The 22,396-nt window shown below is 50.2% G+C and overlaps 1 protein-coding gene across 1 annotated transcript in view; it reads right to left on the reverse strand.

Annotated features, from left to right (window-relative positions):
- Positions 1–6,879: 6,879 nt before the first annotated feature.
- The window catches only part of LOC137356270 (zinc finger protein 271-like), an 18,087-nt gene continuing 2,570 nt past the window's right edge, over positions 6,880–22,396 (reverse strand). Inside the window, exons 4-7 of the mRNA XM_068022140.1 lie at positions 21,729–21,797; positions 20,216–20,429; positions 11,055–11,098; positions 6,880–8,698 (exon numbers count right to left, since the gene is read on the reverse strand). Of these exons, the coding sequence (XP_067878241.1) occupies positions 7,745–8,698; positions 11,055–11,098; positions 20,216–20,429; positions 21,729–21,797 (1,281 nt within the window). The 3' untranslated portion in view covers positions 6,880–7,744. The remainder of the gene's footprint in view (positions 8,699–11,054; positions 11,099–20,215; positions 20,430–21,728; positions 21,798–22,396) is intronic.

The raw sequence follows: 22,396 nt of genomic DNA on the forward strand, positions 1-22,396 counted from the left end.
AAGGAAATGATTTTTAACCAATTTATTGGAGTTCTTTGAGGGAGTTGCATGTGCTGTGGATAAAGGGGAACCGGTGGATGTACTGTACTTAGATTTCCAGAAGGCATTTGATAAGGTACCACATTGAAGGTTATTGCAGAAAATAAAAGCTCATGGTGTAGAGGGTAACATATTGGCATGGATAGAAGATTGGCTAGCTAACAGGAAACCGAGAGTAGGCACAAACGGGTAATTTTCTGGTTGGCATGATGTGATGAGTGGTGTGCCACAGAGATCTTTGCTGGGGCCTCAACTTTTTACAATTTATATAAATGACTTAGATGAAGGGACCGAAGGTATGGTTGCTAAATTTGCTGTTGAGACAAAGACAGGTAGGAAAGTCAGTCGTGAAGGGAGCATGAGGAGGCTCCAAAGGGATATAGATAGGTTAAGTGAGTGGGCAAGGACCTGGCAAATGGAATATAATGTGGGAAAATGTGAAATTGTCACTTTGGCAGGAAGAGTAAAAAAGAAACATATTATCTAAATGGTGAGAGATTGCAGAGTTCTGAGATGCAGAGCGATCTGGGTGTCCCAGTGCATGAATCGCAATAGGTTAGTATGCAGGTACAGCACGTAATTAGGGAAGCTAATGGAATGTTATTGTTTATCGCGAGGGGAATTGAATACAAAAGTAGGGAGGTTATGCTTGTTATACAGGACGTTGGTGAGACCACATCTGGAGTACTGTGAACAGTATTGGTCTCCTTATTTGAGGAAGGACGTGAATGCGTTGAAAGCAGTTCAGAGAGGGTTTACTAGACTAAGACCTGGAATGGGCGGGTTGTCTTATGAGGAAAGATTGGACAGGCTAGGCTTGTATCCGCTGGAGTTTACAAGAGTAAGAAGTGACTTGATTGAAACATATAAGATCCTGAGGGGTCTTGACAGGGTGGATGTGGAAAGGATGTTTCCCCTTGTGGGAGAATCTCGAACTAGGGGTCACTGTTTAAAAATAAGGGGTCACCCATTTAAGACAGAGATGAGGAGAAATTGTTTCTCTCAGAGGGTGGTGAGTCTTTAGAATTCTCTTCCTCAAAAGGCGGTGGAAACAGAGTCTTTGAATATTTTTAAGGCAGAGGTGGATAGATTCTTGATAAGCAAGGGGGTGGAAGGTTATCGGGGGGGTAAGTGGAAATGGGGAGTTGAGGTTACAATCAGATCAGCCATGATGTTAGCAAATGGTGGAGCAGGCTCGAGGGGCCGAGTGGCCTACTCCTGCTCTGAATTCTTATGTTCGTACTGTATCAATCGCAAACGAATCCCACTGCCCCACTCTCTCCCCATAGTCCTCATCCAAAACTCCTGCTGCCCTCGTGTACTGACTCGCACCGAGTCCCGTTCACCCCCTCCCCCACTGCGCTCGCTGACCTACACTGATTCCAAAATTCTCGTCCTCCTGTTCAAATCCCTCCATGGCCCCTTGCCTTCCCCGCCCCCTCCCTATCTCTGTAACCTCCCCCAGCCCCTGCAATCCTCCGAGATCTCTGCGCTCCTCCAATTCCAGCCTCTTGAGCATCGCCCTGCTTCCCATCGCTCGACCGTTGGCAGCCATGCCTTCAGCTGCCCTAAGCTCTGGCGTTCCCTCCCTGAACCTCCTTGTCCATCTCTGCAACCAGGCCAAATGCTGGGGAAAGACGTCTCTCCTGAATTAGCCCCCCCCACCCCACTACACTGGATTTATTAGTGATTATCTTATATTGATGGCCCCCTGGTTCTGGTCTCGCCCGCAATTGGGAATGTCCTCTCCACATTGACCCTATCGAAACCCTTTCATAATCTTAAAGACCTCCATCAGGTCACCCCTCAGCCTGCTCTTTTCTAGAGAAAAGAGCCCCAGTCCGTTAAATCTTTCCCGATGGGTATAACCTCTCATCCTTGAGAGTTGTTTTTTGCACCTTCTCCAGAGCCTTTGTAATCCTCTTTGGTATTATGGAGAGTGGAACTGTGCACGGTGCTCCAAGTGTGGTCTAACCGAGGGATATGGAAAATGGAACTGTGCACAGTGCTCCAAGTGTGGTCTAACTGAGGGATATGGAGACTGGAACTGTGCACGGTGCTCCAAGTGTGGTCTAACTGAGGGATATGGAGAATGGAACTTTGCACGGTGCTCCAAGTGTGGTCTAACCGAGGGATATGGAGAGTGGAACTTTGCACGGTGCTCCAAGTGTGGTCTAACCGAGGGATATGGAGAGTGGAACTGTGCACAGTGCTCCAAGTGTGGTCTAACTGAGGGATATGGAGAGTGGAACTTTGCACGGTGCTCCAAGTGTGGTCTAACCGAGGGATATGGAGACTGGAACTGTGCACAGTGCTCCAAGTGTGGTCTAACCCAGGGATATGGAGAGTGGAACTGTGCACAGTGCTCCAAGTGTGGTCCAACCCAGGGATATGGAGAGTGGAACTGTGCACAGTGCTCCAAGTGTGGTCTAACCCAGGGATATGGAGAGTGGAACAGTGCACAGTGCTCCAAGTGTGGTCCAACCCAGGGATATGGAGACTGGAACTGTGCACAGTGCTCCAAGTGTGGTCTAACCAAGGGATATGGAGACTGGAACTGTGCACAGTGCTCCAAGTGTGGTCCAACTAAGGTTCAATACATAAACTTCTCTGCTTTTCAGTTCTATCCCTCTAACAGTGGTCGGTTTTCTATTTTAAGGCCTTAGTGATTTGGTGTGCATGTACCTCCAGTTCCCTCAGCTCCTCGACCCCATTTAAACTCATTTCCCAAGGAGCATGTGGCATCTGTATTCTTCTGACTAAACTCTACTCCCCCTCCGGCCAATTTCACACCTGTTTCTGTTAAGCTCACGAATGCCTTTCTGCATTCTCCGACGCAAATCCCGAAGTCCTGGTATGTAAACCTCGTGAGCGTTACTGTGCGGGGATCTTGTCCGAAGACTTCTGAAACACCTACTACATCTACCGTGTTACCCCCTTTGTCCATTTGACCAGATGGGTGAGATCCCTCGTGCCTGCTGGCCGATCTACCTCAACTCCACTTTCCCGGACGATTCCCCTTATCCCTCAGCGCCCAAAAAATCTCTTCACCTCCGTCTTGCATCTACTCGACGACTGAGCAGCCACAGCTGCCGCTGCGGGAGAGAATTCCAAAGATTCACAAACACTGGGAATGAAGGCATTTCTCCCTGATCCCAAGTTCAAAATAGGTCACAGTTGAGTTGTTATTGGAGTTCAGGTCAGTCGCCCCTCAACAGAAAGTCACGCGGTCGCACATTTTTGCTATCAAAAATCCTTTAATAAAATCTTTTACAGCACCCATGATCGACCTCACACACACACATGCGTGTACACGCACAAATAAAATGGGAATGCAAAATATGAAAGGTCACAGACCTGAAATGTTAACTCTGCTTCTCTCTCTCTCTCCACAGATGCTGCCTGACCTGCTGAGTATTTTCGACATTATCTGTTTTTATTTTGGTTTTTCATGTTTGAGATTTTGGATAGAGCTGCTCATTATTCTGCCGTTAACACTCTTTCTGGATTATTGCAGCAGAACCCGTTAACACTCCATTTGCTTTTGTCCCATCTGCTTCTGTTTTTGCTTCAGATTTCCAGCATCTGCCGTCTTTTGCTTTTTATTTTGTTGAGAATTGTAGGGGCTGGGGGGCGGGGAGGGGAAGGTGACAGAGATAAGGGTTGGGGGGTGGCAGGGGGACAGGGGGGGGGGGGGAAACTGAGGGGCCCTGGAGGGATTTGAACAGGAGGATGAGAATTTTAAAATCGAGGCATTGCCGGACTGAGAGCCAGTGTAGGTCAACGAGCAGAGGGAGGGCGGGTGAGGGGTGAACGGGGCTCGGTGTGAGTTAGGACACTGTCAGCGGGTAGCAGGAGTTTGAAATTAGGATTATGGGGAGAGAGCGTGGCAGTGGGAATAGTTTGGGGATTGATACGGGGCTATGGGGAGAGAGTGGGGCAGTGCGAATAGTTTGGGGATTGATACGGGGCTATGGGGAGAGAGTGGGGCAGTGGGATTAGTTTGGGGGTTGATACAGGGCTATGGGGAGAGAGCGGGGCAGTGGGATTAGTTTGAGGGTCGATACAGGGCGGGAAGACATTGTTGAAAGGACCTTTGTTGAGTTTGACGCCGAGATCTCATCCCACAAGCTGATTGAGCCCGTGGTTGCTGGTTAAATGGTGAATCCATTAACAGGACAGTAACACACCTTTGCCGATGGCTGTGAAGGCCGATCCTTGAGACACAACTGCGCAAGTGCAGCCGGGAGTTGTGGCCTTTGACGTTGGCGCCCGTTGCCAAACTGCTGTAGCCACTGGTCATCCACGCCAGTCCACAGGATGTGTCGCCGTTTCCCTCTTTCGTCGGCTAGCGACTCCCCGGTGCGATAGTCGACATTTTGAGAACCTTTTGAGGCATGCTTGCAAGCGCCCTTTGAAGTGGAGCTTTGGCCGCCCCACTGGTCGTCTGGCCCCCGGCTAGCTCACCATACGGAAGGTCCTAGGGCACGCGACTGAATTCCATCCTGCAGACGCGTTCGATCCACTGAAGCCGCCTGTCTTTGCCGCTTTCCCTGGTAGCTGCAAGTCGCCCATGTTTCACAGGCGTCACTGAGCGTGATCGGGGCGGAGATGCAACACCTTGTCCCACGACCACGGTTTTCTGGACTCCATGGAGGGAGGGCAGTGCAGGTTTGCCGGAATGGCACCTGGACTCCCAAGGGTTAAATTAAGAGGCGAGACTACACAAATTAGGGTTGTATTCCCTCAAATTGAGAAGGTTTAAGGGGCGATTTGATTGACGTTTTCAAGATATTATGGGCAAATTACAGTGGCAAGCCCGAGGATTGTGAGTGCTTTAGAAACAAGGGCCACCGAAAAGCTGATAAAAAAAAGGGGGGGGGGGGAAATAGAATAAGAGAGTAAACCAGCAATATAAAAGCAGATTGTAAGAGCTTTAACCGGTATATGAAAAGGAGGAGAGTAGCTAAAGTAAACATTGGAAGCAGAGACGAGATAAATTATCATCGGGAAAGAGGAAATGGCAGAGAGATTGAACAAATATCTTGAGTCTTGCCTTCACAAGAGAAGACACAAATTATATACCAGGAATAGAGGAAAACGTATTGGAGCAACCTAAGGGAGTAAAAGGCAGGAATCCTCAGGACCTGATAGCCTACACCCTAGGGTTCGAAAAGAGGTAGCTACAGAGATAGAGTATGCCTTGGCAATGATTTTCCAAAACTCCCTGGATTCTGGAATGGTGCTAGTGGGACTGACTGTATAGCTCTATAACACCACTATTCAAAAAAGGAGGGAGAGAAAACAGGGAAATACAGGCCAGTTAGCGAGACATTAGTCATTGGGAAAATGCTGGAATCTATTGAGGAAGTCTTAGCAAATGGACTTAGAAAATCACAGTCTGAGCAGACAGTGTCGACATGCTTTTACGAAAAAGAAATTGTGTTTGACAAATTTATTAGAGTTTTCTGAGGATGTAACTGGGAGGGTAGATAAAGGGGAACCAGTAGATGTAGTATACTTGGATTTCCAAAAGGCATTCGATAAGGTGCCACACAAAAGGTTAATGCACAAAATAAGGGCTCATGGAGTTGGGGGTAATATATTAGCGTGGATAGAGGATTGGTTAATGGACAGGAAGCAAAGAGTAAGCGGGGAATTTTCAAGTTGGCAGGATGTGACTAGTGGTGTACCGCAAGGATCAGTGCTGGGGCCTCAGCTATTTGCAATCGATATGAATGACTTAGATGAAGAGACGGAGAGTAATGTTTTGAAGTTTGCTGATGATACAAAGCTAGGTGGAAAGGTTAGCTGTGGGGAGGACACAGAGAGGCTGCAAAGAGATATAGACAGGTTAAGTGAGTGGGCAACAAGATGGCAGATGGAGTATAATATTTAGAAAAGCAGAATATTTTTGAAAAGGTGTGAAAGTTGTAAATGTTGGTGATCAGTGAGACTCGGGTGTGCTTGTACAAGGAACACAAAAGTTAGCATGCAGGTAGAGCAAGCGATTAGGAAGGTAAATGTCATGTTGGCCTTTATTGCAAGGGGATTTGGAGTACAGGAACAAGGAAGTCTTGCTACAATTGTACAGGGTTTATGGTGAGACCACATCTGGAATACTGTGTGCAGTTTTGCTCTCCACTTTTAAGAAAGGATATACTTGCATTGGAGGTGGTGTAGCGAAGGTTCACAGGATTGACTCCTGGGATGAGAGGGCTGGCGTAGCATGAGATATTGAATAGAGTGGGCCAATACTCTGCAGTCTAGGAGAAGGAGAGGTGATCTGACTGAAACATGCAAGATTCCCCTCCGCGGGCTGGGGAATCCAGAACACGGCGGGGGGGGGGGGGGGGGGGGAGTGCACAGTCTCAGGGTAAGGGGCCGGCCCACGGGGAATGAGACGGGGAGAAATTTCTTCATCCCCGAGGGTCTGTGAACCTTTGGGATTCTCGACGCCAGAGAGGGCTGCGGATGCTCAGTCGTTGAAGTATATTCCGAGACGGAGGTCGAGAGAGATTTTTGGGCGCTGAGGGAAATCGAGGGACGTTGGGGGGAGGGGCTCGTCCGGGGGAGTGGAGATGAGCTAGAAGATGGGCCGCGAGCGGGATTAATGGCGAGGTAGGGCTGAGGGGACCAGATGGTCTCTTCCAGCTGTTTTTTTTCATCATCGTAACAGATAGGAGAAAGAGAGAGAGAGAAAAACTTTGTCCGCTGGTTGCGGAGTCTCGCGCTGGGGGGAGTGGGGGGGGGGGGGGGGGGGGGGGGAGACAAATTGGGGTGAAAGTTTGGAACACACTCACGAAAATGGCAATGGATGCCATTGTAAATGCAGGTGGCCATTTTGAACCTCCTTCCCTCTCCTGAGATTTAATTCAAAACTAAACACCAGTCCCGGGTTCATTTTTTTTTATCATTCCCTCAACCGAGGCCGAGATATTCGGGACAGTCTCGTTCAAAAAAAAATGAGGGTGGTTGTCCCACTGCTGACATTCACGAGACGGGCAGAACACAACTACTGGTTTTGACGTTTTACAATTTTACTGAGAACCAAGCTCAGATTGCTAATTTTACAAATCATTGAGGGAGTTGTGGGGAGGGGGGGGGAGGCGAGGAGGGGAGGGGAGTGGGTGGGGGGGGGAACGGAAAATCAGACGCTTAAGACGCACGCCGTCAAAAAATGTCCCCGTCACCGGAGAAATGGATGTTGAGCTGACAACTGGAAACCCCCGTCGCTTGTGGCGGGGAATTGGGGGGGGTGAGGGGGGGGGGGGGGGTGTTCAGCTGATCACACACCCAGGTCCGTCCCAACCCAGAGGTTAGAGATTTCCAAGGGGGCGGGGCTGTGCGAAATGGAAGGGCGCCCTCCTCACCCCGCCTCAGAAGGCTGCTACTTCCCTCCGCGCAGTCGGCCCGTGATGAGGCCGCGGCAGCTGCTCTCCCGTCCCGCCCTCCCGCTGCTGGGCGGGCACGGCTTCCACCCCCCCCCCCCCCCCGCCAGCTCGGAAAGTCGAAACCAGAAGTCTTCTGCTTGCGTTCAAAAAGGGGCTGAATCGATTCCCGATTCGGCGGGGGGAGTGAAAGGGCGAGGGAGAACGGGTCTGACAGGGAGGGGTTTCTGGCAAAGGCGGAGGGGTCCTCCCCACCCCTGCCCCCTCCCTGCCCCGGGCTCCGAGCCGGGGTTGGGGGGGGGCAGGCGAGGCAGTCAGCTCGCCGGCGTCTGCTTGGCCTCCGGGGTGGCGCACTGGTGCCCGTGCAGGCTGGCCGAGTTCTTGAACTGGCGCCCGCAGTCGGCGCAGATGCAGGGCCCCTCCCAGGCGTGCACCCGCTGGTGGCGGCCCAGCACGGACGCCCGGGAGAAGCCCCGCTCGCAGACGGGGCACTTGTAGGGCCGCTCCTGGCTGTGGGTGCTGCCGTGCTGGACCAGGGTGGAGGACTTGGTGAACCCTTTGCCGCAGAGGGGGCACCGGAAGGGCTTCTCGCCCCGGTGGGTGCGCTGGTGCTGCAGCAGGCTGGAGGAGTGACGGAACTCCTTCTGGCAGTCCGGGCACTTGAAGGGCCGCTCGCCCGTGTGGGTGCGCTGGTGGCTGCGCAGGCTGGAGGGCTCACTGAAGCCCTTGCCGCACTCCAGGCATCGGAAGGGCTTCTCGCCCGTGTGGGTGCGCTGGTGGATGACCAGGATGGAGGACTGGCTGAAGGCCTTGCCGCAGAAGGGGCAGGCGAAGGGCTTCTCGCCCGTGTGGGTCCGCTGGTGGCGCCGCAGGCTGGAGAGCTCGCTGAAGCCCTTGCCGCAGGTCGGGCACTTGAAGGGCTTCTCGCCCGTGTGGGTGCGCTCGTGCCGCCGCAGGTTGGACAGCAGGTTGAAGTCCTTGCCGCAGATGGGGCACCCGAACGGCTTCTCGCCCGAGTGCACCCGCAGGTGCTGCTTGAAGTTGGAGTACTTGTTGAAGGTGCGGCCGCACTCGTTGCAGATGTAGCTCTTCTGCCGGCTGGGGCGCGGCGCCCCCTGCACCGTTGGCGACTGCTGCTGCTGCTTGTGGGAGGCGAGGCGGCTCCCGTCTGGCTCGGCCCACTCGTCGAACAGCTCCAGCGGCTCGTAGTTACAATCGGACTGATCCTCCTCCTCCTCTTCCTCCTCCTCTTCCACTACCGAGTCCTCCTGGAGCAGAGAGAGAGAGAGAGATGCTCACTTGCTTGCGCAGGGCAGAAAACAGGCTCCTCGTGACTGTGGAGAGAGAAGCAGAGTTAATGTTTCAGGTCAGTGAGCTTTTATCGGAACTGGCTCGTCCTCTTTCCACGGCACCTACCCCCTCCAATCACAGGAAGTGTAATACCTGCCCATTTACCTCCTCTCTCCTCACTATCCCAGGCCCCAAACACTCCTTTCAGGTGAAGCAGCGATTTACTTGTACTTCTTTCAATGTAGTAGACTGTATTCGCTGCTCACAATGTGGCCTCCTCGACACTGGGGAGACCAAACGCCGACTGGGTGACCACTTTGCGGAACACCTCCGCTCGGTCCGCAAGCAGGACCCCGAGCTTCCGGTTGCTGGCCATTTCAACACTTCCCCCCCCACTGCTCTCATGCCCACATCTCTGTCCTGGGATTGCTGCAGTATTCCATTGAACATTAACGCAAGCTTGAGGAACAGCATCTCATTTACCGATTAGGCACTCTACAGCCTGCCGGACTGAACATTGAATTCAATAATTTCAGAGCATGACAGCCCCCCACTTTATATTTTTTAAAACATTTTTTTGTGTGTTTATTTTATTTTAGTTTGTCTCTACTGTGCCTACCCACTGTTTTTTTTCATGTTTGTGCTTTGGGCCAGGGCTGCTCAGTTTTCTGTCCATTAACACCCTCTCTGTACTAACACTTTGTCTTTCAGCACACCATTAACATACCATTTGCCTTTGCTCCATGATCTTCTGGTCAGTTATTCTCTGTGACCTTGTCCTATCAACGCCTTCTCCTTTGTTATCTCTTGCCCCACCCCTGCTTTACTTGCTTCAAACCTTTTATATTTCTAATATTTGCCAGTTCTGAAGAAGGGTCACTGACCTGAAACGTTAACTCTGCTTCTCTCTCCACAGACGCTGCCAGACCTGCTGAGTATTTCCAGCATTTCTTGTTTTTATTTCAGATTTCCAGCATCTGCAGTATTTTGCTTTTATTACCCTCGTGATTCCACCCAGGCCCCCGTACCTCATCCCCAGAGGAGTTCTGGACGGAGACTATCGGAAGGGGGACAATGCAGAACAGGGGCGACTGCCAACGAGCGGACAGACAAAACTTCGAGCGACCGGGCTGAGGGGAAAGGAGGAGACTCTCGAGGGCTTCCGTTTTTTTTTTTCCCCTTTCTGTGAAGGTGGCGAAAAGCACGGAAAGGCGAAGGTCTAAAGAGATTCACAGCTCCATGCTCGCAGATCACTAAAATGCAGGGGCCAGGTAGAAAATTTTAAAAATGGGTCGGCACAAACGGGTCATTTTCTGGTTGGCAAGATGTAACGAGTGGTGTGCCACAGGGGGCACAACCTTTTACAATTTATATAAAATGACTTGGATGAAGGGGCCGAAGGTATGGTCGCTAAATTCGCAGATGACACAAAGACAGGTAGGAAAGTCAGTCGTGAAGGGAGCATGAGGAGGCTCCAAAGGGATATAGATAGGTTAAGTGAGTGGGCAAAGACCTGGCAAATGGAGTACAATGTGGGAAAATGTGAAATTGTCCACTTTGGTAGGAAGAATAAAAAAGAAGCATATTATCAAAATGGTGAGAGATTGCAGAGCTCGGAGATGCAGAGGGGTCCGGGTGTCCTAGTGCATGAATCGCAAAAGGTTAGTATGCAGGTACAGCACGTAATTAGGAAAGCCAGTAGAATGTTATTGTTTATCAGGAGGGAAATTGAATATAAAAGTAGGGAGGTTATGCTTCAGCTATACAGGACATTGGTGAGACCACATCTGGAGTACTGTGTACAGTACCGGTCTCCTTATTTAAGGAAGGATGTAAATGCGTTGGAAGCAGTTCAGAGAAGGTTTACTAGACTAATACCTGGAATGGGTGGGACAGTTGCACAGGTGAGGCTGATGTCCGCTGGAGTTTAGAAGAGTAAGAGGCGACTTGATTGAAACATATAAGATCCTGAGGGGTCTTGACAGGGTGGATGTGGAAAGGATGTTTCCCCTTGTGGGAGAATCTCGAACTAGGGGTCACTATTTAAAAATAAGGGGTCACCCATTTAAGACAGAGACGAGGAGAAATTCCTTCACTCCGAAGGTTTGTGAATTTTTGGAATTCTCCAGCTCAGAGGGAGCCTTGGATGCTCAGTCGTTGAGTATACTTGAGTCGGAGGGATATGGGGGCTCGTCCGGGATGTGGCATTAAGGTAGAAGATCGGCCGTGATCGGATTGAACGGGACGGGGAGCAGGCGCGAGGGGGCCGAATGGCCTCGTCATGCTCTGGTGAACTAGTTACCCTTAACGCAAGCTCTCAAAGTCAGGACTGACCTGTGTGTCGGCAGAGCTGTCGCCAGCAGCCTCCATCTTGACGGCTGCAGACAAAGACAGAGAAGACGGGAGTTAAGCCACAGCTGAGGCATGATCTAAATGAACGGCGGGTACAGGCGCGAGGGGCTGAACGGCCTCCTCCTGTCCCGACAGCAAAGCAGTCCCTAATTTAGACAGCTCAAAACCAAATGGGGTCTGTAAATGAATTAAAAACCTCACTAATGTATGCTCCTGTGACAAATCCTGACCTCCCACCATCAACACTTTGTGCCAGGGTTTGTTTCCCCATCAGAAATTCCTCTGACCACGTTTATAATGGAAATTTGCTATGTCAACGTGTCACACTGTTATTACACTCTCCATCCTGCAGAGGCGCTGTAGCACCTCAGTTTAAATTCACCAACTTTACACGCCGTTAACTGTAAATCATTGCTTGAAAAAAAAAGCTCAAATCTGTGCCATCCGTGTAGCCACAGAAGGCATCCATTGTGAACCAGCTATTTCGTTAATCCTACGCCCACCCCCACCCCGCTCTGTCCCCGTATCCCTGTTGTCATGAAGACCCCCACCTGCTAGGAATGAGGCATATTCATTTCGTCATATGAACATTAATTTTAAACTGTTGTTGGAGTGAATAAATTTCTTGTTTTACAAGAGATCACCAGACACTTGGCTGGAGGACATTTGCATACTAAGAGACAGTGCTTGGAGAGACAAAAGAATTGCTCACTGATTCAATTAACAGAGCTTGGGCTGGGCAATGGTGATCCACATCCTGTCGGAGTGGAAGACAGCACTACACTCCCACCAGATCCCAACAACTCACTGCGTCAAATAATGTTTCCTCATCTCCCTCCCTCCGGTTCTCTCACCAATCACCCTCGATCTGTGTCCCTCCAGTTCCTCACCCTCCCACCACTGGAAAACAGTTTCTCCTCATTTACTCCATTCAAACCCTTCCTGATTGTGAACGCCCCAATTAAATCTCCCTCTTAGCCTTCTCTGCTCTAAGGAGAACAATCCCAGCTTCTCCCAGTCTCTCCAAGTTAACTGAAGTCCCTCATCCCTGGGACCATTCTGCTCAATCTGCCTCCGCCCCCTCTCCAAGGCACTTGACATCCTTCCTAAAGTGTGGGGTGCCTAGAATTGGGACACAATACTCGAGCTGGGGACATTAAATTTCAAATTGTTGGCTGGGAAGAGAAGGCCTGTTACAAGGAATTGCCAGGCTTATTTGCATATTAACAGACAGTGTTGGAACAAAGGACCATTCCCTGACCCACACAATACACAAAGCCAGAAGTGGTTACACCAGTCATGTGACTATCCTGCTGGCCAACCTGGGGAGTTTCTTGTGCTCTTTACTGTCTCTATCTGCATGTGTGTATCGGCCTATGCATGCTAGCTTGGGCACGTTGTGTATCATAGGCGTTAACCGAATTAGAGTTTCAGTTTAATAAAATTTCACTTTTCTTCTTTAAACCTAAGAAAGCCCGTTTATGCTGGTTTCTCCCACTCTCCATAAAGACCCATGTAGAGGAGCAGCGGGTTGACAGAGCCCGGCAAGCGGATGTTCCAGAGTTGACTTTAATTCATAAGTCGGTTTCCCCACGGGAGAACCTCTCCCGATCACCACCACAAATCCGAAAAAGACAAAAGGGTGGGAAGGTGATCTCCGCCCAAGAAGCCCTGGGAGAGAAAGGAAAGCAGGAGACACGTGGGGGGTGGGGGGGCTCCTCCAGCCAAAAAGGAAGGTGTTGTGAGCAAGAGTGAGATCCCGGCGACCTGTGTGCTACCCATTGTAATAAAGCAGGGCATTTAAGAGCTGACTGCTGGAAACTAAAGGGAAAACCGGTCAGGTTAATCAGGGCACACCCGCTCAGTGAAGATAGGACCCTGATAGAGAGCACAGTACAACAAGCTGTGGCTTTAACTGCTAAGAGGGAGACCCAGGAAGCTTACGGCTGCAAGTGCAAGAAAATTTAATAGGGTTCCTGAGGGTTTATCAGGGTTTTGTGTTTGAAGGGAAAGTAACCCCATACCCCTCGAGTGGGGCCAGCAAGCCCATAGTAATTCTTAGGGATACAGGGGCCATCAGATCCCTTTCACTGGGAGAAGGCCTGACCTTTCCCCCAGAGAGTGCAGTAAAGACCAGAATGGTGGTGAATGGTATTGGAGGGCAGTGTATGCCTGTACCTGTGCACCGGGAGTGCGACCTAGTTTCGGGACCGGTGACCGTAGGGGTTGTCCCTAGTTTACCTGTGGACGGGGTTGACCTGTTCCTAGGTAATGATCTGGCGGGGATGAAGGTGGTAGCTTCCCCAGTAGTGAAAGAAAGACGGCAAGAGGTCAGAGAGACAGGGCAGTGGCGGGAGACGGACCCCTGCAGTGTCCCTGAATGCGTAGTGGGTCCGGCCATGATCAAACCAGCTCCCCCAGAGGAGGCTGCATTGGCACTGCAGGCAGAGCCTTTCTTTGGCAAGTTAGGAGACCCAGGGAATGAATTAAATGGATCTTCCCTAGCTGAGGCTCAGCGAGCCGACCCAGTATTGCGAGAGTTAGCATAGGCTGCCCAGTCTGAAAGTGAAGCAGAGGGAGCCCCTGATTGCTACTATTTAAAGAATGAGGTACTGATGAGGAAATGGAGTTCTCCTCACAGACCTGAGGGCCAGGAGTGGACAGTAGTTCACCAGTTAGTGGTGCCGCAGAGGTACCGGAGAGAAATATTAAGAAGGGCCCACGAGACTACGGTAGCTGCACGTACGAAAGACCAAAGCCCGTATAAGACAGCAGTTTGACTGGCCAAAACTCCACAAAGATGTGGTGGAGTGCTGCAGGAGTTGCCACAAGTGCCAGGGGGCAGAGAAACCCTGAGGGTAATGCCTCACCTAGTCGAAGTGCCGCAGGGGAGTGCAGCAGAGTCTGCACAAATACCTGCCGGCAGGAGTGTCCTCTGGGACAAAGGGGAGATTAACGAAGAATCCTCCCCCACAGCCAGAGGAAAAGGGAACCACCCATCCCCTGAAGTCAAAAGCCTTTGCATGACTCAGCAAAGCACTGAAAGACGGTTCAGGAGAGACCCGCCCAATACTGACGCTCCTGAAAAAAAAAGACCTCAACAGGAACCCTAGGCAGTCATAGAAATGGGCAAACCGAAGAAAAACTTCCCCAAAGAACCACATGGTTACTGGGATGCCAAAAAAGGGAAATTACAGCAGACCGGGCACCAGGAAAAGACAATTTTAGTAAGTTTTAGGATTCATGAATGAATGGGAATGAATGAGAGAAATGCATGATTTTCTGTATCTTATATATTTTCTCTCAACCCTTTTAATGAAATTGAGCCTTTTCTCAAATCGCATTTCATTCACCCGGGTGTGGAGGTGTCATGCAGGTCCCCCACCTGTCAAGAATGAGGCATATTAATTTTGCCACATGGACATTAAATTTCAAATTGTTGCTGGGAAGAAGAGGAGGAATGTTACAAGGAATTGCCAAGCCCCTGGCTGGAAAGACATTTTTGCATATTAACAGATAGTATTTGTAGACAAAGGACCATTCCCTGACCCACACAATACACAAAGCCAAAAGTGGTTATACCAGTCGGTAACGTGACTACCCTGCTGGCCAAAATGGGGGGTTTTCAATTGTAGAGACAGTGTTTGAACTGGCAGGAAGCAGAATGCTCCTGGATTGAAAAGACCTCTCCTGGCTGGCTCGCCAAAGCCTCTTCTGCCATCTCTTTCTCAACAAACTCCAAAAACCCACTGGAGACACATGAACCCCGAGAACGAAAGGTCTCCTACAGTGAATAAGGTTTAAGAAGAATACTGGGCCCCAACGAAAAGCAAGATCCACCGACAAACAAGGACCCTACAATGGGCGCGAAGAACCTTAACAAAAGCTCTTCAGATACTGCCTCAAACCTTTCCACTTTATTTTTCTTGTGCTCTTTTCTGTCTCTACCTGCATGTGTGTATCGCGTATGCATGCTACCGTGGGCACGTCGTGTATCTGTAGGCGTTAACCGAATTAGAGTTTAAGTTTAATAAAATTTCACCTTTCTTCTTTAAACCGAAGAAAGCCTGGTTGTGCTGGTTTCTTTGCCTTATAATTGGAAAGCAGTGAACAAGGATTCACCAAGGGGGATCTCAAAACTCCCCCATAGTAAGACCAAGTGAAGGCTGAAAGGGAACCCTAGATTCACCTGGTCGTAACACTGTCTCTCTCTCTCTCTCTGGGTACCCCCCTGACCCCATCTCTCTCCCTCTCTAGCTGGGGATCCCCTGACCCCGTCTTTCTCTCTCTCTCTCTAACTGGGGCATCCTATCCCTATCTCTCTCTCTGGGTCCCCCCTGACCCCGTCTCTCTCTCTCTCTCCCTCCCTCTCTGGGTCCTTCCTGACCCCGTCTCTCTCTCTGGGCAACCCTGAACCCGTCTCTCTCTCTGTCTCTGGGGACCCCCTGACCCTGTCTCTCTCACTCTGGGTGAGGGCACGATGGGGGTGGGGGGGGAGAAGGGGGACTGGGCAAGGACATATGAATTAGGAACAGGAGTAGGCCACTCTGCCCTTCGAGCTTGCTCCACCATTCAATAAGTTCATGACTGAACTGGTTACTCCACATTCCCAGCTACCCCCGATAACCTTTCACCCCCTTGCTTATCAAGAATCTATCTACCTCTGCCTTAAAAATATTCAAAGACTCTGTTTCCACCGCCTTTTGAGGAAGATAATTCCAAAGACTCACCACCCTCAGAGAAACAATTTCTCCTCATCTCTGTCTTAAATGGGTGACCCCGTATTTTTAAACAGTGACCCCCAAGTTCGAGATTCTTCCACAAGGGGAAACATCCTTTCCACATCCACCCTGTCAAGACCCCTCAGGATCTTACACGTCTCAATCAACTCGCCTCTTACTCTTCTAAACTCCAGCAGATACAAGTCTAGCTTGTCCAACCTTTCCTCACAACACAGCCCGCCCATTCCAGGTATTAGTCTAGTAAACCTTCTCTGAACTGCCTCCAACGCATTTACATCCTTCCTTAAATAAGGAGAGCAGTACTGTACACAGTACTCCAGATGTGGTCTCACCAATGTCCTGTATAACTGAAGCATAACCTCCTTACTTTTATATTCAGTTCCCCTCACGATAAATGATAACATTTTATTAGCTTTCCTAATTACGTGCTGTACTTGCATACTAACCTTTTGCGATTCATGCACTAGGACACCCAGGTCCCTCTGCATCTCAGAGCTCTGCAATCTCTCACCATTTAGATAATATGTGTCTTTTTTATTTTTCCTGCCAGAGTGGACAATTTCACACTTTTCCACATTATACTCCATCTGCCAGGTCTTTGCCCACTCACTTAACCTATCTATGTCCCTTTGTAGTCTCCTTATGTCCTCTTCACAACTTACTTTCCGACCTATCTTTGTGTCATCAGCAAATTTAGCAACCATACCTTCGGTCCCTTCATCTAAGTCATTTATATAAACTGTAAAAAGTTGAGATCTCTGTGGTACACCACTCGTTACATCTTGCCAACCAGAAAATGACCCATTTATGCCTACTCTCTGTTTCCTGTTAGCTAGCCAATCTTCTATCCATGGAAATATGTGACCCCCCTACACCATGAGCTTTTATTTTCTGCAATAACCTTTGATGTGGCACCTTATCAAATGCCTTCTGGAAATCTAAGTACAATACATCCACCGGTTCCCCTTTATCCACAGCACATGTCACTGCCTCAAAGAACTCCAATAAATTGGTTAAACGACACAATGCAGGGGTGGGGGGGGGGGTGTGTGGACACAATGGAGGGGCGGGGATGGGTGAGGACACAATGGGGGGGCGGGGAGGGGTGAGATCATAAGAAGTAGGAGCAGGAGTAGGCCGTCCAGCCCCTCGAGCCTGCTCCGCCATTCAATAAGATCATGGCTGATCTTTTTGTGGACTCAGATCCACATACCCGCGTTCTCACCGTATCCCCTAATTCCTTTATCGTTCAAAAAGATATCTACCTTAGCTTTAAAAACGTTTACTGAAGAAGCATCAACTATTTCACTGGGCAAGGAATTCCATAGATTAACAACCCTCTGGGTGAAGAAGTTCCTTCTTAATTCAGTCCTAAATCTGCTCCCTCTAATCTTGAGGCTATGCCCTCTTGTCCTAGCTTCACCTGCCAGTGGAAACATACTCTCCACTTGTATCTTATCTATTCCCTTCATAATTTTATATGTTTCTATAAGATCCCCCCTCATTCTTCTGAATTCCAATGAATATAATCCCAATCTACTCAGTCTCTCCTCATAAGCCAACCCCCTCAACTCCGGAATCAACCTAGTGAACCTCCTCTGCACCCTCTCCAGTGCCAGTACATCCTTTCTCAAGTAAGGAGACCAAAACTGCACACAGTACTCCAGGTGCGGCCTCACCAGTACCTATACAGCTGCAACATAACCTCTCTGCTTTTAAACTCAATCCCTTTAGCAATGAAGGACAAAATTCCATTTGCCTTCCTCATTACTTGCTGTACCTGCAGACCAACCTTCTGCGATTCATGCACAAGGACACCCAGGTCCCTCTGCATAGCAGCATGCTGCAACTTTTTACCATTCAAGTAATAATACTTTTTCCTGTTACTCCTACCGAAATGAATGACTTCACATTTATTAACATTGTATTCCATCTGCCAGACCTTTGCCCACTCACTCAATGTATCTATGTTCCTCTGCAAAGTTTCACAGTCATCTGCACACTTTGCTCTGCCACTCATCTTAGTGTCATCTGCAAACTTTGACACCCTACACGTGGTCCCCAACTCCAAATCATCGATATAAATTGTAAATAATTGCGGTCCCAACACCGATCCCTGAGGCACACCACTAGTGACTGATTGTCAACCAGAATAGCACTCATTTATCCCCACTCTCTGCTTCCTGTTAGTCAACCAATCCTCTATCCATGCTAATACTTTACCCCTAACGCCATGCATCCTTATCTTATGCAGCAGCCTCTTGTGCGGCACCTTGTCGAAGGCCTTTTGGAAATCTAGGTACACCACATCCACTGGGTCCCCATTGTCCACCTTGCTCGTAATGTCATCATAGAATTCCAAAAGATTTGTCAAGCATGACCTGCCCTTCATGAACCCATGCTGCGTCTGCCCAACGGGACAATTTCTATCGAGATGCCCTGCTATTTCTTCCTTGATAATAGACTCAAGCATCTTCCCCACTACAGAGGTTAAGCTAACCGGTCTATAATTCCCCATCTTTTGTCTACCTCCCTTTTTAAACAGTGGCGTCACATCTGCTGTTTTCCAATCTGCTGGGACCACCCCAGAGTCCAGCGAATTTTGGAAAATTACCGCCAGTGCACCTGCTATTTCTCCCGCCACCTCTTTTAGTACCCTGGGATGCATTCCATCAGGGCCAGGAGACTTATCAATCCTTAGCTCCATTAGCTTGCCCAACACTACCTCTTCCGTAATAATGATTGTTTCCAGGTCCTCACCTACGTTCGTCTCTTTGTCAATTACTGGCATGTTATTAATGTCCTCCACTGTGAAGACCGATACAAAATACCTGTTCAATGCCTCGGCCATTTCATCATATCCCATAACTAAATTCCCCTTCTCATCCTCTAAAGGACCAATGTTTATTTTAGCCACTCTTTTTCGTTTTATATATTTATAGAAACTTTTGCTATCTGTCTTTATATTCTGTGCTAGTTTTTTTCTCATGTTCTATCTTACTTTTCTTTATAGCTCTTTTTGGGGCTTTCTGTTGACCTTTAAAGTTTTCCCAATCTTCTAGTTTCATGCTGTTTTTGGCCACTTTGTATGCCTTCTCTTTCAATTTAATAGCCTCCCTTATTTCCTTAGACACCCATGGCAGATTACCCCTTTTCTTCCAGTCCTTCCTTTCCACTGGAATATACTTTTGCTGAGCACTTTGAAAAATTGCTTTGAAAGTCCTCCACTGCTCGTCCACTGTCCCACCATAAAATCTTTGTTTCCAGTCTACTTTAGCCAAGTGCTCCCTCATTCTATTGTAAGTCCCCCTTGTTCAAGCGCAGGACCCTGGTATTGGATTTTATCTTCACACTCTCCATTTGTATTTTAGGATACAATGGGGGGGCGGGGATGGGTGACACAATGGGGACGGGGCCAGGTGGGGACGGCGATGGGTGTGGACACAATGGGGGGCGGCGATGGGTGTGGACACAATGGGGGTCGGGGCCAGGCGAGGACACAATGGGGACGGCGATGGGTGTGGACACAATGGGGGGCGGGGCCAGGCGAGGACACAATGGGGGTCGGGGCCAGGCGAGGACACAATGGGGACGGCGATGGGTGTGGACACAATGGGGGGCGGGGCCAGGCGAGGACACAATGGGGACGGCGATGGGTGTGGACACAATGAGGGGCGGGGCCAGGCGAGGACACAATGGGGGGCGGGGCCAGGTGAGGACACAATGGGGGCGGCGATGGGTGTGGACACAATGGGGGGCGGGGCCAGGCGAGGACACAATGGGGGGCGGGGCCAGGTGAGGACACAATGGGGGCGGCGATGGGTGTGGACACAATGGGGGGCGGGGCCAGGCGAGGACACAATGGGGGCGGCGATGGGTGTGGACACAATGGGGGCGGGGCCAGGCGAGGACACAATGGGGGCGGGGCCGATCGAGGTCACAATGGGGGCGGAGCCAAGTGATGGCACAATGGGGGGCGGGGCCAAGTGATGGCACAATGGGGGGCGAGGCCAAGCGAGGGCACAATGGGGGGCGGGGCCAGGTGAGGACACAATGGGGGCGGCGATGGGTGTGGACACAATGGGGGGGCGGGCCCAAGCGAGGTCACAATGGGGGCGGGGCCGATCGAGGTCACAGTGGGGGCGGGGCCAAGTGATGGCACAATGGGGGGCGGGGCCAAGTGAGGACACAATGGGGGGGCAGGGTTGCGTAAGGTCACAGTAGAAATGGGGGCGGGGACGGTGAGGTCACCATAGGGATGGGAGCGGCGGGGTCACAGCGAGGGCAGCGACCGATTTGAATATTGTTCCCGTTGCTACCTGTTTTCCGATAAAACTCTCAATCTATCCCCGGTAAACCGCTACCGACATCCACCTCATCCTACCTCCCTCACTCCCTCACCTACCTGCCGCTTCCATCCGCTCTGGCTGATCGGCCCCGCTCTCCTCCTCCCAGTCCCCGTCCGCCTGATCCTCCGCGAGTCCGGCAGCCACCGCGGCCCCTCCTCCCCCTCCCCCCCCGGGTCCGCCTCGCGCCTGCGCAGCGCCGCCTCCGCTCCGAACCATAGAGGGCTTTCCAGCGCGCAAAGGAGTGTGGGGGCGGAGAGCCGCCATTGCTGCAGCCGACCCACCACCCCCCCGAAAACAGCACAAAACCACCACGAAAACACCATAAAACCAACACAAGACGCTCCACAAACCAAAACCTAACCCACCGTCCCCTAAAAACACCACACAACCAACACAAAGCACCCTTTCCCACCACACTAACCGCCCCCCCCCCCGAGAAACCGCACGCACGCCTTACCTTTCCTGTAAAGGCTAAACGGTGCTAAGTTCATGAGTAACTCAAAGAGTCATTAGACACGGAATGAGGCCACTTGGCCCATCGATTCCATGCCAACTCTCTGTACAGCAATCCAGTCAGTCCCATTCCCCACGTCTATTTACATCAAGTGCCCGTCCAGTTTCTCTTAACAAAACACCTCAACTCTGTGTCCCCTTGGCCTTTTAACATCAGCTATTGGGAACAGCTTTTCTTTGTCTACCTTATCCAAACCTGTCATAGTCTTGTACACCTCTATCAAATCTTCCCTCAAATCTCCTTTGCTCTCAGGAGAACAATCCCAGCTTCTCCAATCTAACCTTGTAACTAAAAGTCCCCCATCGCTGGAATAATTCTGGTAAATCTCCTCTGCACCCTCTCAAGGACCCTCCTCAAGTGTGGTGACCAGAACTGGATGCAACACTCCCGCAGTGGCCTAACCTGAGCTTTAAAAAGGTTTATCATAACATCCATGCCTTTGTACTCAATGCCTGTAATAGTGAAGCTTAAGATCCCATATGCTTTACTAACCACTCTCTCAATATGTCCTGCCACCTTCACAGATCGATGCATATGCACCCCCAGGCCCCTCTGTTCCTGCATCCTTCAGAACTGTGCCAATATATCTATATTGCCCCTCTCTATCCCTTCTGCCAAATTGCATCACCTCAAATCTCTCTGTATTAAATTCCATCTGCCACTTGTCTGCCCATTCTGCTCGCCTTTCTATGTCCTGTTGCAGTTGATTGGTATCATCCTCACTGTTTCCATCTCCTCCAAGTTTGGTATCATTGGCAAATTTTGAAATTCTACTCTGTATTCCAAGCAGAAAACACAGTGGTTCCAGCACTGACCCTTGGGGAACGCCGCTGCTTACCATCCTCCAGTCTGAAAACATTCCCCCAGCTGCCATAGTGGGGTTTGAGCTCATGTCACTGAATCAGGAGTCCAGGACTCTAGGTCACTAGTCCAGTAACGTAACCATGATGCTGACAAATTAATCTTGAATTCCTGGAGGGTGGGCAAACCCAAGCAGCATTCATAAACTGCTTCTCTCTCTCTCCTTGAGGAACGAGTGGCAGCCCGTTACCGATATCTGATTTGGACTCATAGCAACCAGCTTCCAATCTAGGCAAGGAGTCAACTGCTGACTTTGAGTCTGATAAAGATTCGGAAATAACAGTGCATCTTCTAGATGGTGCACACTGCTCCCGTGTATCAGTGGTGGAGGGAGTGAAGGTCTGTGGGTGCTAATCAAGCATAGGGTGCTAATCAAGTGGGCTGCTTTGTCCTTGTTGGTGTTGAGCTTCTTAAGTGTTGTTGGAGCTGCACCCATCCAGGCAATTGGAGAGTATTCCATCACACTCCTGACTTGTGCCTTGTCGATGGTGGACTGGCTTTGGGGAGTCAGGAGGTGAGTTACTCGCTGCAGGATACCTAGCCTCTGAACTGCTCTTGAAGCCACAGCATTTATGCGGCTGATCCAGTTCAGTTTCTGGTTAATGGTAAGCCCCCAGGATGTTGATAGTGGGGGATTCAGCGATGGTAATGCCATTGAACATCAAGGGAGATGGTTAGATTTTATCTTGTTGGAGGTGGTCATTGCCGCGGACTTGTGAGACACAAGTGTAACTTGTCACTTATCAGTCGAAGCAATTTGCGCACAGCAAGATCCCACAAGCAGCATCTGGATAAATATTGCAACAAAAAGCCAAAAGCCCTGATCTTATTAAATTGCGGAACAGGAGCCAAATGGCA

The sequence above is a fragment of the Heterodontus francisci genome, chromosome 45 (assembly GCF_036365525.1).
Source record: "Heterodontus francisci isolate sHetFra1 chromosome 45, sHetFra1.hap1, whole genome shotgun sequence".
Taxonomy (NCBI): domain Eukaryota; kingdom Metazoa; phylum Chordata; class Chondrichthyes; order Heterodontiformes; family Heterodontidae; genus Heterodontus; species Heterodontus francisci.